This window comes from Pinus tabuliformis, chromosome 7, assembly GCF_031772625.1.
Source record: "Pinus tabuliformis cultivar Carrire ecotype Pingquan chromosome 7, CPIR1, whole genome shotgun sequence".
NCBI classification, from domain to species: Eukaryota; Viridiplantae; Streptophyta; class Pinopsida; order Pinales; family Pinaceae; genus Pinus; species Pinus tabuliformis.
In genome coordinates this window covers 12,818,636-12,838,838 of record NC_142293.1, presented here as the reverse complement: position 1 = coordinate 12,838,838, position 20,203 = coordinate 12,818,636, and the positions used below count along the sequence as shown (strand labels likewise).

The 20,203-nt window shown below is 37.7% G+C and overlaps 1 protein-coding gene across 1 annotated transcript in view; it reads right to left on the bottom strand.

Annotated features, from left to right (window-relative positions):
- Nucleotides 1–20,203, bottom strand: part of LOC149244892 (uncharacterized) — a 51,986-nt gene that overhangs the window by 16,922 nt on the left and 14,861 nt on the right. The window contains exon 3 of the mRNA XM_089457591.1: nucleotides 7,764–7,922. Coding sequence (XP_089313717.1) covers nucleotides 7,764–7,922 — 159 coding nt within the window. The remainder of the gene's footprint in view (nucleotides 1–7,763; nucleotides 7,923–20,203) is intronic.

The window sequence follows — 20,203 nt, the reverse complement described above, 5'->3', positions numbered from 1 at the left end:
ATCTCTTTGAATTTAGCAAAAATGTTTTGGCCACTAGAAGGAGAACCAAATGCATCAATTGTTTCTTCAATCTGTTGTAGTGTAAACACAGGTTCACTTGACACCATCATTGTAGTTGAAACCTTTGTATTTATAACTTCATATGATTCTTCTTATGCTTCCATGTTTTTTCTTCTTTTGAAAACTTTGAACATTGTTGAATTAGACCCTGAAATAGCAGAAGAAATGCTTTCACTTGTTCTTTTCAGCTCCTTTTCCTTTAGAAGAGGTGTTTCCAATGTTGTCTAACTTGACACATGTTCTTCAACTTCCTGTAAAGTGTTTTCCTCCCAAACCTCCTTATTAGCGTATTGTTCAAATTCTAGTTTTGAAAAATGAATATAAGGAGCAGACTTCTGCTCAAATCTGATAGCTGAAATCATTCGCAAAGGATCATAAGGCCAGTTGAAAGTCATCTTAAATTTCATTTGGTTTAGCAAATTCTCTACTTCTCTATCAGTTGCTTTGGTATTTGCTATCAAGGGGCCAATCTGAGCTTATATTTTAAACTGAGCCTTTTGTTTCCTTGACACAAAATGAACTTCATCTACATTCAAGCTCTGCCTTATGAACTCCAAAGTGAAATTTCACATTGGAAGAAATATTCATAGCTTATAGGGTTACAATTCACAACCATAAACCCTAATATCTTTGAAGCTCTGATATAAATACCAATCTCCAACCTTTGTTTGCTCACATAAATGCAAAATTCTCTTAATTTCAGCGGGAACCTTTGGACTGCATCACTACTAAGAAGACAGTGTGATAAATACAAAAATTGGTCCACAAAATCACTGAATGAATACTCTTCTAAATAATTTCTAACTAATGAGGTCCAGTGGATAACAGATTGTGGTTTCCCCTCTGAATCTAGCTTCTGCAATGGCATCTTAAACCTCTCAACTTGATGGTATAAGAATAGGTATACTAAGACAGATTGATGTTTGAAGGCTCTTTCAGCATTGAACTTTAAGCACTGCTCATGAATGTTATCTGAGATAAACTAGCTAAAACTAAATAGGACAAAAGGCTTTTTTCTAAATGAAAAGACAAACAAGAACCCTAGAATAACCTCAACCCATTCATCAATTTGATAACCTAAAAGACAAACAAGAACCCTAGAATAACCTCAACCCATTCATCAATTGATAACCTAAAAGACCAGCACACCATGGAAATTATTTGTCTAGACATTTCAGGAAATATGGTTGAGGAATAAGGCGGCTTATGACAGGCAAATTCGGATCCTTCTGGTAAAAATAACTCAAAATATTGGATCTCTTGAAATGTAAGCTTTTGGTAAATTTCCATTAGTGACTCGATCGAAAAGGAATGAAGAGAACTTGGAGGACTAATTTGTAAAGCCTGAAGAATAGACTCTGGTGTTATATAAAACAAAGTTTCACCATTTATGGCTACTACTGTTCTCTGACTGGGTAAATATTTGCTTTCGCACCAGGAGACAAACTTAGGAAAATGATGAGTTTGAGAAAAGACAAACTGAGGCAACATGGATTCCCAAACACTGAACTTGTGACTAGCATCTTCAAACTTTTGAAAAGCCTAATTATGTAATTCATATAAATCAAACTCACACTTGGTCTCTACAATCTTAAAATCTAAGTCTACTAATGGTAATTCATCTAAATTCGGGACTACAAGAAGCATGAGATTTTCAACCTGTGACTTGTTTTTTCCTTTCAAAGTACTCATTTTGAAGTTAAACAGAGAGTAGCAAGATTTGAATTCCTGGTAAGATTGCAGGCAGTGAAGGAAACGCCTGTGTGATCTTAAAACTTTTTTGTTGCTTAGTCGCTCTGTGAACATTGCAAATTTGAACAAATTGACCGAACAAATTTGGAACAAACTCAGCTTTAGATGAAATCAAATATTCGTTGACAATTTTAATGATCAGAGCGTTTAACGAATATTTGAAAGTTGGCGGAAATTAAACGTAGCATTTGGCGGTTATGCATTAGGAAATAGTTGGAACTCATTTGGTGGAAAAATACTTAATGGGATAGTGGCGGTATAAAATTAGTGAAGGCAACGGCTAGCAGGAAGGCGGTTTACGGGGAGGGAGGGGTAAAGCAATATACAGTTTTGAGTGAGGGGGGTGCGCAATGCACGAGCGTTGGCCACGGTAGTTTCCATGGTTTGTTGAAACCATGGATTGCAGAACACCCCCCTTCATTAAATGTCGAGAGCGTGGGGGGGTCGCACAATTCTTATAAACTGTCGATTACGGCTAATGAGATCGGAGCCGTCGAAACTTGTGCAAAGTTTATCACGTTGTTTATTGACAAAAAGCCCAATAAAAAACTATGTTATTTGGGGAAACTTAAACTTGATGCGACATTTATAAAAATATGCCGATTTATTACAAGTGCAAAGTATTACCTTTTGCTTTGAAAAAAATTCTTTGCAAGAAAATTGTATATGTGAAAAAAATATTACAACATGCTCTAAGTAAGTGTACATTGAACATGGAATCTATGACAATTTTTTAAATGCAACTCTAGCGATCAACAAGACCCACAAGATGAGCCACCTATCAAACGAAATGGCATGACGAGGGCTACCGATCTAGAAAGTCCTTGCACCCAAATTCACTAATTTGTGCACGCAAATCACCAAACAAATGCTCACCCATTCATTCTTTGACATCAACGATAATTTTTCTAACAGAGAAAGCAATCACACATTTGCAAAAATTAAATAACCCACAAACAATTCTATGTCATTTCATAGCCCCAAGGGTTAGCTCAATTGATCGAGTTCCCGTCACTAAAAGCACCTCCCTAATGGGAGGTCACAGGGTCAACTCTCTTCAATGCACTCAAGGCTAGGCTCTGCTAATAAGCCGGCAAGAAGTGATCCCTTTAGGTGGATCTACCCAAACATTTCCTCGAAAAAAAAATAAAACAAAAAAATGTCATTTCATTATTATCTGCAAAATGTGTCTTTCGACCCACAAAGTTAAGGAGAAATACAATTGGAACCCGCAACTCAGCACCCTCTGAATGAATTCGACCTAGGTGAATCGGCCTCAAGAAAATCTACCTTCAGATGAAATCTCTCTGAAGAAATCGTCCTTCAGCAACCAGAATTCTGCCCTTCAACACCTCAATCTGCATCCTGCCATTAATGCAAACTGGAAAAACCCCAACACTCCAGCAACTCGACCTCCTCCAGAAAAACTCAATCTTCTTCCAGCAACTCGACCCTACAATCTCCTTCAACTCATCCCTCCTAGATCCACTTGAATCCACTTGCACTTCTCCTCCCCTGTGCACTGATCACTGAGCCACTCGCACTGCAAAGAGAATCGCTCTCTTGTGATGACTTGCTCACACACTTGTGCTCTTCATTGTTGAGCCACTCAGACTACAAAGAAAATTGCTCTCTCGTGATGACTCACTCACACAACTCGTGCCCTTCGTTGTTCAGCCACTTGCATTGCAAAGAGAATCGCTATTTCTCTCGTGATGACTCACTCACACAACTTGTGCTGTTCGTTGTATCTTCACTTCCATCATTAGACTCCCATTTATAATCTTCATTCAATCCAAATCTCTAACCCCAATCTCCCCTCTAGAAACATCTTGAATCTTCCTTCTAGAAACATTTTGAACATTTCTTATAGAAACATTCGTTGAAATGTGGTTGTCAATGATGTCAACTCAAGAAGCACCAAAATATGCATCGCCTTTGTTGACCAAAATGACATGGCAAATCATAGTTTTTCAAGTCTAGATCATCTTTGATGGATTCTCCTCGTCGAGCCGATTCCAATGGTATATGGCACACCATGAGAGCCCTCACCATTTGCGAGATATCCTTGTTTGAAGGTGAAGCCCCCAACTTATGGGCAATAACCCCAAAAGTTGATGATGTGGCACCCTATCATTGGCCAACATATTATACAAATCAGGAAATTAGGGTTTTTCATCAAAATTCTATGATTAAATATTTTATGGAGGGTCTCAAAGTTTATTTTTTAATCCATAAGCCATGAGGGTGTCTTTGACTTCAAATTAAAATGAAATTCTAACCCCTAGAGGCAGAGGACCTCATCACAAAGGGATTTCCCTACAACAAATTTGAAATTTTAAACATGGTTTTCCCTCCTAAACCACTAAGTCGGTTGCCCCATTTGGAGCCCTCCAAAAATTATATACTGACACTCGTCCAGCTCTCCAAAGCATGCATTTGAACGCATATCTTTTGTGATCAAACTCAGTAATTATCTCGGCCCTGTGGAGAAGAGGACTATCTAAAGAGAGGCCTGGTTTTCTTGTGCAAATCAGATCTGAGGAAAAGCAAGCCTTTTTGGGTTTATGATGCATATCTATGGGATTCATTAGGCTTGTTTTGCAGGGGCTTGAAGACAAACTTATTTAAAAGTCTGAAGCAGCCTTGCCACCTCCTCCTTTTGCAATTTTCGACCCTCCTTAGGGCATCCTTTTGAACAGAACATGACAAGTTCAGTTGGTCTTATTGGGGCTCCCAAAAGTCCCTACGATTATCAATTTTGAGCATAAAAGAAACTTAGTCGGGCTATTATTATTGTCGTTCGATTGAGAGCAGATCTCCTATTACTCCTAAAGTGGACAAAGTCTTACCTCTAAAATTTTCAGTCTATCCTGAAGCAAATATAATTGCGTCTCCCTGCGGCCTTGGTCTCCTTTGAAAAATGAAACCTAAACTCACTGAATTACATTCAATAGCATGAGGTCTTAGTCCTGGAAGTTTATCGGCCTATTATTTGAAGCTTGAAGAAGAAACAACCATTATTTATTACTTCTTGTTGCAAGTCAGTATCACTGTTAAGGTTCTAACTTCCAGTATCAATTGTTTGAGACCTTTATTACCTTTATTCATTGCAATACCTGAGGACAATACTCGGTCCTATGGAAGAAGCCGATTACACAGAAGTAGTCGACCAAGTGTCTTTTGTCATGCTACCCTAAAGTTCTGCATACTCATCGAGCTAATCAGTTGGAAATAAAGGTATATGTATACACACGGTTACTTAATTAAGCCAACCTAGCCGCATATCCAGCATATACTTGCGGCCTGTGTTTTGAGGCAAGAAGTAACAGTGCCTAGTTGAAGAACGGTGTTTGAGATAATGCAGGTATGAAGCTATATTCAATCCTAGAGATGAGCCTAATCTGAAGAAGTATGCTAACAGAGTGACAGCGTTGCAAAATGATGTCTCTTAACTTGAGTTGTCAGCTTCATCAAGAAATCTGCCAAAAGGCTAGTTGATTAAGTGCTCTTGATAACTTCTAACAGCATATGGAGTAATCAATGGTATCTTAAGTGAGCAAGAATATCTACAACCTACAATGCCACACATTCACTTCGACAATGAGAAATTTAAATTGCAATTTCATCACTATATCCTTGATGCAGTATTGTTGAGGTCAGGCTTTCAGTGCATTGAATGTGTCCAGCTTTTGTTGCTATCTAGAATAAGGAGGTACAATGGCATTCATTTTAACAAGCAAGAAGATAACAGTTGAACACTTGTATTAAAGAGACCTATAATAAAGGTTTTCACATCCTACAACAGTTCATTATCAAGTCTAGGCTTCATTTCACAAGTAGCTTCAAAGGTACTGCCTCAGAATATCTCCAGATAAAGGTGCATTTGTGTAACATTTCACTGTCATATTATTTTATAGCAATCTAGCAGAAGGTCACTTGGTTTCAGTTCAAGTCTTAAGGGTTTCATCACTTGTGCAAGGATCTCATAAGCAGTTAGGGCTTCATTGAATATCTTGTAAGTGGGTCATTGTCCCTAGTACGGGAGCCCACAATATCTTGTAAGTGGGTCATTATCCCTAGTACAGGAGCCCACAATTGGTTTGATCTACTATCATTTTCAGGGTGGTTGGGTGGTGCTAGGCAGGTGGTTGAAGTCACCTTCAGGTTGTAGCCTGAAAACACTTCAGGGTGGTAGGGTGGTGCTAGGGCAAGTTGGAGCTTGCAAGGGTGTTGGAGCATCCTTTCAGCAGAAGCTGATTAAACCAGGGTGTTGGAGCATACTTCCAGTTGGAGCTCAACGCTTTTAAAGAGTACTAGGGAGTTGGGGATTCCTTTTCAATTGGAGCTAGAGCATTTATGTATTCACAAAATTATTGGGAAAGTGTTCGGTGGTTTTTCTCTTGGAAGGATTTCCACCTAAAAAAATTTGGTGCACTATTCTCTTGATGTATTGATGTTTCACATGTTGTTTATGCTCTGAAAGATTAATATGTTACTAATTGATAAGGAACACTGATTCACCCCCCTCTCAGTATTTCCAACATATTGAAGATCAATAGTTGCAATTATTTCTTAGCCACTCAAGTAATTAAATTATTTATCCTTAGAAAATAACTCAATAGTCCACAATAACTAATTGATTTTAATTATTGTACTTTTGCCAAGTTAAACCCAAGAAAGAAGACATTAATCACTAGAAGAGGCAAATAATGTTTTATGCATGCTAAGACACCAAGAAATTGTAGAAGACCTTCCAATGCTACTCACATCAACATTACTCTAACAAAATATCAACTCAACATGTTAATCTTTTTCTATCTTATTTCAAATCTTAAAGGGTGATATTCATGATGAGGATCCCAATCTACGCAATGATTCTGATGATATGTAGGTATTTGTTATAGCATGAGTTTTTTGGACTATATAGGCCATCTAGAGCTTCTTTGTTGATGTATTTTTGGTTCATATATGGATTGCAATTGATGCTATTCTGGTTATATGGACCCTTGCTATTTATATGAGAAACTTTGCATATTTGTTTATAATGGCTTGGATTCATATAAGATGCAGATGAATATTTACGATTTTTTTTTTCAAAATTTGAATATTAATGTATTTTTTGGTCGATCAGTTTTGTGGTCCAGTTTTTTTCCAGTTCTCAGTTTTGGGGTAGACCAGTTCGATCACCAATCTAGTCCTAATCATTGTTCATTTTTAGTTTTAACTTTTGAGTCTTGACTCTAGATACTGATGACCTTAAGACCAAGTCTTTGACTTGTCATTTTTTACTATTTTTTAGTTTTGAGTAATTTCAATTTACTATTCCAGTCTTCAAACTTTAATATCTACTATTTTGCTTAGTACTACTCAGATTTTAGAATAATGAATAATAAATTTAAATCAATGTATACAATATTTTACTATTTCTATTTCATTGAATCATTTATGGTGTAAGAATAAATGTATTTCATTATTGAATTTGAATCATGTTTATATATATAAACCCCCAAATTTTAGGGAAATTCAGGGGGTCATCATGGTATATATATATATATATATATATATCCCTAAAATTTGTGGGTGCTTGCACATGTCCCCCCTATGTCTCCCTGTTCCCACATCCACCCATACCAGAAACTTTGTGGAACATTGCAATTTCTTCAAACAGGGTATGCCATAACAAAGCATATATGCAATCAAGTGAGAGACACGAGAACAAAGATGGCCAGCTTCGACAAGCTACCCTCTCTGGGACAAATTATAAAGAGAAGGATCTACTGATGCATAAATGGATAATATGTAAAATTTCCATTGAAGCTGGTCCAAAGATACCATGGGATGATGCAGTAAAAAAAATTGACCTCTGGATTTTTGTAAGAGGGCCATTTTGGCACGACATCCTGAAAGTTGCATACTGCCACAAAATAGCATAAAAAATTAACACTTACGATCTGTTGTAAAGCCATCCCACAAAGCCATGAACTCTGTCTTCATATTTGTGAAAGCTTCTTGCTCAGTAGAACGGCGCTGCCCCAAAAAACTATCGACCTCATCAAGAAATATGATAGCAGGTTGAAGCTTCTGTGCAAGTGTGAACACAGCAGTCACTGCAAGAATAAACAATAAAAAAAGCCAGTTATGTCGCTGTGTGATCAAATCAGCACCAGCAATTAAAATTCTAGATGCTACACTCACATTTTATTATAAATGCACCCTAGCTCACATTATTTCAAATAAGATATATAGTATCCAAATATGATTATGCATAATAGAAAATGCCAGCTACATCTATGTCTGATCAAATTGACACGAATTACCAAAATGCTAGATGCTTTTATAAATGCAATCTCACTCACATTCTCTATTTCAGCTAACAATACATTATCCAAAAATAATTTCCTCCCTATCTTTCTTAATAGGTCTTCTCTAGTCCTTAAATTAGATTTGGTCAATGCATAAGAGCCATGTACGTAGAGTTTCAAGAAGACAAATATCTAGTTGCTTTGAAAATATTCCACAAGTGGGCAGTAGGCCATTAGTTCAATATATATTTCCTTTAGGTTCTATGGACTCAAAGGAAGGCATCCACTTCCAACACCCAACTTCTACTGAAAAGCAAAGTACAGAAATTTTCAAACAAATCTGTATATGAGTCTGAGTTCCTCAAATATCTAGTTTGCAGGAAATTCTACACAAGTTGTCTGTAGGCCATTAGTTCAATAACTATTTTCTTGAAGCTCTGCCAATAATATGCATCCACTTCCAAAAATCTTAACCACTGAAAAAAGAAGTTCAGAAATTTTTATACAGAAGACCTTGCATTTGAGTGTCAGAATTCCTGCTTAAAATCACCAGAATGTAAAGTGGATGGCTGAAAAAGACTTGAAACTTTGAAATTTTTACCAAAACAAACAGATGAGATCATCTCACACAACATAAATTATAGTCTTTTATTTTACCAAGAAATACTTGAAGAAACAATATCTGTAGCGCAAACAGACTTATGTACAAACTGTAAATAAAATACTATTCACAGCACAATCTTACAGAAAATAGCTTTTGTCAAATGATGACTATTGGTTACAAGCAACCAGAGAAATCACTGATTCAGAGCACAAATTATACAGAGAAAGATACCCAAAATAAAAAGGCTCCGCCGGGTAGAAGACTGTTAAGTTTACAATTGCTCATCTTAAATTTTTAGACACAAGGTAGAACCTAAGCCACCTGACACGACGACATGAGATATGAGGACACAGAATTATGTCTTCAACACGGGACACAGTAACCCCAGAAATAGGACACAGAGGACATGTTATATATAACACAAATTAGTGAATTATTACATACATAGAAAATGAAATATAGACAAAGATTCAAATCTCTTCAGAATTTAGAAACGAAAACATTTACAATTTTACATCATGATCATGTAAATTTGATCATACAATTAGTACCACATCAATGATGATAAAGTTTGATGTTTATAGCTCAAACAGGGACTTCCGCACAGGTCTAATTGTCTAGACTGTTTAAGTCATCTAACAGACTCTTAACCATAGCAATTACTTTAATTATTAAACTAGTTTATTTTTATGAGAAAAGTGAGTTAATCTAATGAATGCAAAGGTTATTTGCTTTAGTGAATTTAAACAAATCACAACTGTTGATATCAATTGAAGTTGAGAATTAATCTGACCTCCAGCCCTGACTTATTCACTTAACATTCTACATGATCTAGTTATACATGTTTATGAGGCTGTCCTATTATTGTTGTTGAGAAATCTAGGGCATAGCAATTATGTGATTTCTCTTCTATTAGTAACTGCTTGTGAGTGATTTTTGCTTCTTTAGATTAGGATCTTCTTTTACATAGGTTATTAGTGTTCTTCTTCATCAAACAGCTACCAATACATAAACCATAAAGAAACATGAGACACAAAATATAGGCTATCAGCCAGGGCCACAACCTCTCACTCTTTGAGGAAAACCCGAACAAACTCTTCTTATAGAGATTCCAATAGACGAATACCAAGACCAAGACCCTTGACCTATTTGCCACTCCAAGACCAAGCCACAAAGCTTCTTCTTCCTTCAACGAAAGTCAAATTTTGTCCTCCTTTACTGCTGCCTTCCAGATCTTGGCTTCCTCTTCTCTGTTTCAGATCTGCAACTTCTTGGCTTCCTTCAGAAATCCTAGCACGTGTGAAGTGTCACCTTTGAGCCCTTGATACCCTTCGCTTTAGGTGGAGATTGCTTGCTTGTCAACTCGGCTTGATGTCACCCTTGTTCTTCACCCAAAATACTCTCCTTATAGTGACTGATATTTCGGCCTTCTTCCTGCAATAGACAGCAGAGATCTCTTGCACGTGTGGAGGTTTACAGCCCTTAAAACAGACCCAAATATGACCTTAAGGACTTCTCTCTTCCTTCTCTTCACTTCGCTGGTTGGGAGACTTCTTCCTTGACCTTTTTCGCATTGTATGACCTGAAATGATGCCGAGCTGCCTATTTATAGTCGTTGAAACCTCCATAATGAGCCGACATGGACTGAGGTTGAGCCGAAGTGTCCTTTTGAAAGACTTCATTATTCTTTTGAAGCCGACATGTCCTTTTGAGAGATTTCATTATTCTTTTGAAGCCGACTTGAAGGAGGCGACTTTGTGCTTGTCTTGGAGGAATTTCATACCTGTTTAGTGACTCGTACAATATGTAACATGCCCAAGAAGGGTCCTTTATACATGACATTGACTCAATTTGACTTTATGACCAATCCTAAGGACTCACAATGGGAGCCATACTAAAAATAAAATTCCTTGCTCATGAAACCCACGAGACAAGCATTACAATAATAATTTTATTTTTCCTTTTTTCATCAATTACATAAAATCACAATTACACGTCTTCATAAAGACCAAACCTAGTTACACTTTTCAACAATTGTATCCTCCTTTACTTCATTTTATCTCATATTTAGCTTTGGTATTTTCTAGTAGTTGTGTTTCACTCCCACATCACACTGGTTGTATCCTTCGGTCCCATTGACCTATTTATGATCATTCGTTGGACATTAATAAAATTATCTCATCTTATCAACTGCCAATCACTTAACTCAAAATTATAAAAAGAAGGATGGGCTGTGAGAGAAGACACACTAGTGAGAGAAGAAATCTCAGTGAATGGGTGAAGGATTTTCATCCAAGTAGCAGAGGAAAACTGCAAGAGAATTTCTGCAGCAAGAAATCAGACCCAAAACAGTCGTACAGCAGAAATAGCCGGGTAAAGTGTAATTACCTAAGTTACCAGGATCCGGATACGGATCCGGATCCGGATCCGCTAGTTTTTTGAAAATCCAAGATCCGGATACGGCAAGGATACGTCACGTACAAAAAAATAAAATATAATAATATTTTTTAAATTTTAAAATACACTTTAGAGTTCAAAAATCAATTACTCCATTGAACCATCAAACACTTTTAGAACCGAAACCATTAGATATATTATGAATAGGAAGACCGAAACACTGAAATGATGCATCATCCGTCATACAAAGTAACAAAAAGGATCATAATATCATAAATGTTAACAGTAAATACATTTACATATCTTCAAATGGATCTCTATCTTCTGCATATTGCAACTCTACATCATGAATAGATGATGGGGGTCCTGGAATGTAGGAAGTTGCATCAGTAGGCTGGACTGGTGGTGGAACAATATCCTCAAGTGGGTTGAGGTGAGTCATGGCATTTAGTGTCAGGTTCAAGTCAGAGATCTCAGGCTCCACATCCCACATCCTATTCGGACCTTTTTTATACTCTGGTTCAACATGTGATAGAAGACGGAGGTTGGAATGAACATAAACAAGATCCTCAGCCTTTGCCGCTCCCAGCCTGTTTCGCTTCACTGAATGGATGAAGCCATATGTACTCCAATTCCTCTCAGCTGATGAGGAACTGGCAACCTGTGATAATAACTTGGTGGCTAAAGTAGAGAGATGAATGTTATCCCCACCATGGAAGCCCCACCAAGTAATAGGATCAAGATGTCCTCGATCGTCCATAGCTACTGGATCTGAAAAGCTACCTGTAGATTGTACAAACCCTCCAAATTCTTGGCGGACTTCCATTGCAACTCCCATATCTCTATAAATTTTCCTCAAAGCTGTTTTGTATCCTTGTACCACTTCAAAATCCTTGTTTGGTGTTGTTCTACCTGGTAAAGACAAAACTTTGGAATGATAGTATTTAGGGTGCAATGCATATGCCAGAAGGTGTAATGGTGTGGTCATTTTGTTCCACCTTTCTGTAACTATGTCTTTCACTAAATAATAGAATGTTTCATCAGGGTTATTTTCACTTGCCCTGATAATTTCCCTTATCCTCTCTAACATACTATCAATATTTTCATAAACTTCCCCCAAGCAAGGTGTATCTGTATCAAATGTCTTGATCAAGGTCAAGATTGGTTCAGTGAACCGTAGAAGGTCAAGATCCTCAGCCTTTGCCGCTCCCAGCCTATTTCGCTTCACTGAATGGATGAAGCCATATGTACTCCAATTCCTCTCAGCTGATGAGGAACTGGCAACCTGTGATAATAACTTGGTGGCTAAAGTAGAGAGATGAATGCTATCCCCACCATGGAAGCCCCACCAAGTAATAGGATCAAGATGTCCTCGATCGTCCATAGCTACTAGATCTGAAAAGCTACCTGTAGACTGTACAAACCCTCCAAATTCTTGGCGGACTTCCATTGCAACTCCCATATCTCTATAAATTTTCCTCAAAGCTGTTTTGTATCCTTGTACCAATTCAGAATCCTTGTTTGGTGTTGTTCTACCTGGTAAAGACAAAACTTTGGAATGATAGTATTTAGGGTGCAATGCATATGCCAGAAGGTGTAATGGTGTGGTCATTTTGTTCCACCTTTCTGTAACTATGTCTTTCACTAAATAATAGAATGTTTCATCAGGGTCATTTTCACTTGCCCTGATAATTTCCCTTATCCTCTCTAACATACTATCAATGTTTTCATAAACTTCCCCCAAGCAAGGTGTATCTATATCAAATGTCTTGATCAAGGTCAAGATTGGTTCAGTGAACCGTAGAAGATATTGGACCTTGTCCCACCATGCATCATCAAGAATGATGGACTTGATTTTTTGCCCTCTATCAGAAGTGGAAGTCCTCCATGATTCCCAAAGAGGGTCAATGACCATTGCTTGTAATGCTTGTCTCACCCCCACAAGCCTCTTTATGACAAGAGTGTGGGAGGCAAAACGAGTTTCAGCAACCTACAAGTTTCAAAAAGTACAAAAGTCAAATCTCAAATTGAAATGAGAAATCATATATAAATTTGCAATTAAAAGAATTTCAAATACAAATAATATTGATTAAAATAAAATACCTTTAATAGCTCCAACTTTGCAAAACCTCTATAAATAGCTTGGGACATTGAATGATTGGTTATGAACATTTGGATTTCCTTTGCTGCTACATATATTTCATTAATCCATTCAATCTCACCAATCTTGGCAAGCATAAGGTTCAGCGAATGTACTTCACATGGAGTCCAAAAGATGTGATCATATTGACTCTCCACAATCAAACCTGCAGCTTTACAAACTTGTGCATTGTCCGTAATGACTTGGACAACATTATGTGGCCCCACACTTTCTATTGCCTCAATAAGAATTGTGGATATGAAAGATGCATCTTTCTCTATTCCACTGCAATCAATAGCCTTCAAAAACATTGCCCCTTGGGGGCATACTGCAACAACATTAATTAATGGACGGTTTCTTTGATCTCTCCATCCATCAGAAATGATGGACACCCCTGTTTCTGCCCATGTATCCCGGATTGTCTGTAGCTGTCTATCCACAGATTGTCTTTCTGATGCCAACAAAGTAGTGCAGACCTTTTCATATCCAGGGCTTTTGTACCCTTTCGGCGCTTCATTAACTGCTTTAATCATTTGTTGCCAATAAGGGGAACGCACCAAATTGAATGCTAGCCCATTTGCATAGATGCAACGAGCTACATGTTCATCAGCTATCTCTCTACCTTGATTATTGAATGATGCTTCAAGAGGGCCTAGAGTGGGCCTTTTATTAGTTGTGGCAATAGGCCTAGATGGCAATGGAGACCTAGTTGTAGAGCTTTGCACAGGGTACTTTCCCTTAGCATGCTTCCTATCAGCAACGTCTTGCAAAGATGCATAGAATTGCATTTTTCCAGGACTCAAACCTTTGCCAAGTTTGCCATTTGCATCTTTTGGTCCGGTGCATACTTGCACCCCTGTGTTAGTTTGACCAGTGAGATGGGCCTTCACTCTAGTATATGAGCCATTTTTTATATCTTGGCATTCATTGCACTTTCATTTAAATGAACCACCTCCGGGATTTTTTCCAATAATCTCCACATACTGCCATAGAGGAGATTTTGGGTCTGTTTTGATGATTTCTCTTTCACTCTGCTCGCGCTGTGATGGCTCCATAATGATATATAAATTACGTTACTCACAACTGCATATAAAATTCAAAATATAATGTATTAAAATTTAATAATATTAATTATCCATACACAATTTGAATTAAATAACTAATATATATATATATATATATATAGACAAAAACTAAAATATATATGAGATTTTAAAAAATTAAATATTCATTTGAAAAATTGAAAGCTACATATATTATATATATAATTATAGTAGCATTGTTTTATAAACGCTGATAATTTATATTTATAAATGCTGATAATTTAACAGGTTGATGCCAGAAAACAATGCTACTATATTTATAAACGCTGATAATTTTTACTAAATTAATAATTTAATATTTATAAACCCTGATAATTTATGATTTATCACACTGATAGTAATAAATTAATAATTTTTACAGTTATAAACGCTGATAATTTTTACAGTTATCACACCCCCTATGGTCTCTACGCTAATCCGATGGAAGGGCAGCGCCGCAGCTATCAAATGTCTGAACCAATAAACGCTCCCATGGGTAAAATTATAATTTGTAAACGCTGATAAATTAAAAGGTAGGGACATGACTTTCAAGTTTCGAACGAGTTTTAGACCATATGATACTCCACAGCCACACACGGAGGTGGATAGAGGGTAGTTTTATGCTTCTGCCTGTGGACTGGACTTGGGAACACATCGAATAGAGGGTAGTTCAGATCAAATGTCCGAACCAATAAACGTGGCTCCCGTGGGTAAAATTATAATTTGTAAACGCTGATAAATTAAAAAAAATTAACGCGGCTGTCGTAAACCCAGAACCATGGAACCGTAACAATGGTTATAATATATATCGCAGTCGCTTGGAAGTTTGGAACCCTCGATAAAAACAATGCGGCTGTAATCATATAAAAACAATGCGGCACATTCCAATGGCGATGACATTAAAAACTTAAAATACCTTGCGCGATTTCTGGTCCAGTCGACACACTTTGAAACTTGAACTGGAACGCTGGCCCCCTGAAGCTAAACGCCAAGAAACTCAAAGGTAAACGCCAAACGCTTCTGTTCCACTGTTCTGTTCTGTTCCGCCTAACTGCCGACCAATAGGGGACCACCTAACTTTAACGCATACATCAAAGCAAAAACCCTAAACTAAACTCCCACGCATACAACGATTTTACTTTTTCGCTTTTTCGGTTTTAAGTTATGCAGGTTCCGACATTCGACTAGCCATACGTTTCCAGGAAAGATGAGCCGTTTCCAAAAACTGACATCCGCCACGTGCCGTTTTTTCCAGGTATTTCTTCGTATCCGAATCCGGATCCGTATCAGATCCGAGGATACAGAGATCTCTGACCATCAGCGGCCGGATCCGATAACGTAGGTAATTACTTAATAATGTTTTGGAGTGTGCTAAAGTAATATTATATATCATTGGAAGTAATTATCAATTGCAGAAAACTGTGCTTGTCTAATTAGCACTTGAAAATCAACACAGTATCAAAGCATAAATGATGGCAGCTATGTTGCTGGAAATGTTGCCCCCAAGGGCATTTCAGGCCAGAACCGAACTGGAAACGCAGAAATGGCATGTTTCACGTTGGGGAAATGTGGCCAGTACGGCCAGAAACGAGTTTCAGACCATACGAGGGCATTTCCACTTAAAATGACGCTTTTTCCGATTTATTTTTTGAGTTTTTTTGCTTTTACTATTTGATTGGGTGAATAAAATATCTTGTGGATGATTCTAGATGCTTCTGTCAAGTTATAAAAAGACTCTCGCCTCATTCCCTCATCACACGAATTGAGCAAGTCGTTTCACTTGGAGATGGACGATTTTAACAAGAAGAAAAGAGGAAGAGAGCAGTGGTTTCAGCTAGGACATTTTCAACAGCAAGCGAGAGAGATTTCAGCAGCAAATTTGGAGTGAAGAGTTTCCGGCTACAGCATTCCTGGTTTTTGGCTCAGCTACAGCAATATTTCTTGTCTTTTCTGGCATTTTGGGGTAGCTTTAGCTATAAAAAATTAATTTGGGTAAGAAGCATTCATTTCCTTAGTTTTTCCCTACTATTTCGTCTATTTTTCGAGGGTTTATGCTTCCAAATATATGAAAAACGTTTTTTCTTTATAGATTTGCTTTTTAAATTTTTTTTTGCAACAACGGCTTCCAACCAAGGTGCAAGTTCAAGCCCCAAGTCCAACCCAAGGGCTTAATATTATCCTCTTTGGAGGCATATTCAGAAGCTTCAAACATGTGGAGGTGGTGGCTCATGGGAATGGCGATGTAATCCCTGCAGTAATTCGTGCAAGAGCTCCTACCCAAGAGTGAAGGCGCATCTTTTGCATGGAGGAGGACAGGGTATTGCAGGTTGCACAAAAACAATAGACCCATTGGCAAGGAAGGCATATCAAAGAGAGCAAGATGAGGCGTATGGAATTAAAAGAAGGCATGACGAGCTTAGTCAAGCTACTCCTCAAGCTCCACCTAACATTGAGCCAAGAATTGTAGTTGAAGCAAGGAAAAAGAGAGTCAGTGCCACTCAACAACATGAACAACCATCATCCAAAACTACCAAAGGGGCATCCGCTTCAGTTCAAGATAGCAAAATTGCTAAATTGGTGAATGTGGGAGAGAAGAAACTGATTCCAAAGTGGCTAGGTGCATCTATGCATGTGGTATCCCATTCAATGTTGTTCACTCTCCTTACTGGCAAGATATGATAAGGGCAATTAACAAAGCTCCTCAAGGGTACAAGGGGCCCAACTATAAGAAAGTCGGAACTCAGCTTCTCAAAAATGATTTTCTTCTTGATCTTGAACTGCTCTCCTTGGCTTCCTCTTAGAGAGTCTCGATCTCTACCCTTCCACATTGTTTCTTCTGGACTTCCTCTAGAGAGTCTCAGTCTCTGTTTTCAGTTGCTTCCTCTAGAGAAACTCGGTCTCTAGGTTGTCATTGGCTTCCTCTAGAGCAACTTGATCTCTAGGCTCTCATTGGCTTCCTCTAGAGAATCTCGGTCTCTAGGATTTCACTAGCTTCCTCTAGAGAATCTCGATCTCTATCTTGGTCACATAGAGAATCTCGATCTCATAGGTTTACCCTAGATCAAAAACCCTAGTCTCCTTAAGAGAGACATATATTGCTTTTCTTTGACCTCCTTCTGCAGCAATAGGTTCTTTCTTCGATCTTCTTGTGATGCCTTCGTTCCTTCTTCCTTTGTATGTGAGAGATTATATAACCCAAGACAAAACCCCAGAAGAATCCTTCCTTCGCTGACCCCAGAAGAAACCTTCCTTCACTATCCCTTCTTCGCACTTTTGCTTGATCAAAATGCTTGCCGAGTTTCCTGCCTCTAAGTGAGGCCGGATATGGCTACTTATACACATCATCTTATGTCCCTTAGGCTGACATGATCACAAGTAGGAAGGCCGACATCTTCTAGCAAGTTCTTTCTTTGTTGTAGGCTAACTTGAAGAGGATAAGTGACAAGGTCTTGGAAGATACTTTACATAGACAAGTTTGACCTTTTATAATGTGTAACATGACTTCATTACATGACAATGACTCTTTCATTTTATGACTAGATGACAAATAATTCCTAAAGACTCTCAATGGGAGCCTTGACTCAAAAAATAAAATCTCTTGCTCATGAAACCCATGAAGCAAGCAATACAATAATTTTATTTTTCTTCTTTACATCTCATTACATAAAATCATAATTACATGTCATTATGAAGACCGAACCTAGTTACACTTTTCAACATAGATCTCCTCTGATTTTGAGAGGGAGTAAAGGAGTCTCCTTGTATAGGAGCAAGGTTCTATTCTGACGGAGAATAGGGATGTCCTCTCTAGTTGAAAGGGAGTAATACTAGGCATCACATGTGCATTCTCACCTTACATGTGCATTTGTGGTTTCCTTGAGGATAAAACATCCAAAGAAGGAAAGGTACTGACACTCTTTGAGGATATGACAAGTATCCAAAAGAAGAGTGGTCGAAGAGGACCGATATTCTTTGAGGACTCAAGATTTGGAGATCCGAGATAATAATAGTCCTAAAAGGGCATACCTTGTAGACATCCAGATGGAGCATGTACCTTGTAGAGGTAGTGTGATATCACACATAAAGCCTCCCAGCATAATGATCTTGATTAAAGAAGAGCTTGTCTAGTTAGGCCTCAGAGACAGTGTTGGTATGATGATGATGCTTATAGTATGGCTTATCAATTTGACTCTTCTTGTGAAAACCCTTCAGTTTGAGATATGATGTTGTATTGGTTGTAGAATTATGAATACCTCCCTAGTTAAGAGGGAGTGTTGGGAAATGTAACTAGTTTCGGTCTTCATAATTGTTGTTGTACTCATTTCAATATGAGCATGACCTTCCTAGCCTTTTACAATGTCAAAATTATAGTGAGCTCGGGAGGCTTCTCTCCAAGCTTTTTGAGTATAGGAATAAAATCTTAAATCAAAATAAATAATTTGTTTCTTTAGGTCCGATAGACCATTGTTTGGTCTCAGCAGACGTTAACCATCATCATCATCATCATCATCAATAAAAAAGAAAAGAAAAGAAAAAGTTATTATTATTAAAGCTTGGGTTTCATGCTCATTATTGATGGTCTTCTACGTAAAAGCATGTTCTCTATACTTCTAAGGTTTGCTAGGTCTTAGGATTTATTGTCATGAGTCAAAGGTGTCGACATCATGTTTATAAGACCCTTCCGGGCAAAAGATATATTTGAAAAACGAATTATTTTGAGTCTAGAAAGTTTGGGAAACTCCAAAAGTACAAGTCAGCCGTATCAGTTACAAGTCGGCCTAGAGGAGGGAATTCAACCCTTTGAGAAGTCCATATAAAGAAGCAGTTCGACCTCAATTAGGACTCACTCACACCACAAGTTCGATATCTAAAGAAAAAATTCTATCTGTAGTAGGAAGAAGTAGAAAAGGAGAGTGAAAGTCTAGGAGGCAAGGGCGGGCGAAAATATCTTGTTTTTGGACTTTATCTCTCTCACACGTGCAAAATTCTAGGGTTCCTGGGATGCAGGAAGAGGTTGGATTAGGGTTTCTAAGGAAGTTGCAGTAATGAAGTTAGTTGGTGCATATCAAAGCAATGACTTGAGGAAGGGCCAACTTGGTACTACGAGAAGGACTTGGTCTAGGGTTTTGGGTCTTTCTATCTCATGTGAAGCAGAATCTAAGAAGAGAAGGGTTTCCAGGTTTTCCCCTTGGAGGGGTTTTTCCCTGGCTAAGAACCTAATATTTGTGTCCTCTATTCTTGCTATTATTGTTCTTGGTATTCTTCGAAGAAAAGATCTAACTAAAGAACACAAAGAAGATAAATAAGATTCACAAGCAAATATCAAGGTTAAGGAAAATAAGATTAATAGTTGCCACTATCCATTTTCCAACAAGGTCAAGGTCTTACGTAGGGGAGTCGCTTGCTCTTAGATACAAAAGATAAGATACTGAAGCCATCCATCGTCCATGTCTAATAGTCTCAGCTTTTGCATCACCCCAGTAGAACAAGAGTAGGTTTTATGATTAAAATTGCTTTTTAATTTTTTAATTATGAACTTTCTTGAATTTCCTACACTTGCAAAGGAACTTCAAACGAATTGAATAGAATTTCAAAAGAATTGTGTAAAATTGTTCGCATCCATGTTCAGCTTGACGTGCATTATCATATAAATTCAACCAACAATGAAATTCGGCAAACATTGAATTTAATCGATTTTGTTTGCCAAACTCGGTGACTTAACATAGCATTGAGAAAGCAATTTTCTCAAGGGAAGGAAGTGATTTTCTCCAAAGCGAGAAGCTCAACTATGTTGATTTTCTAGGAGAAATCTGATCTCCTATTCTGATAATTACTTTCCAATGATTTCTTTAACCAAGTTTAC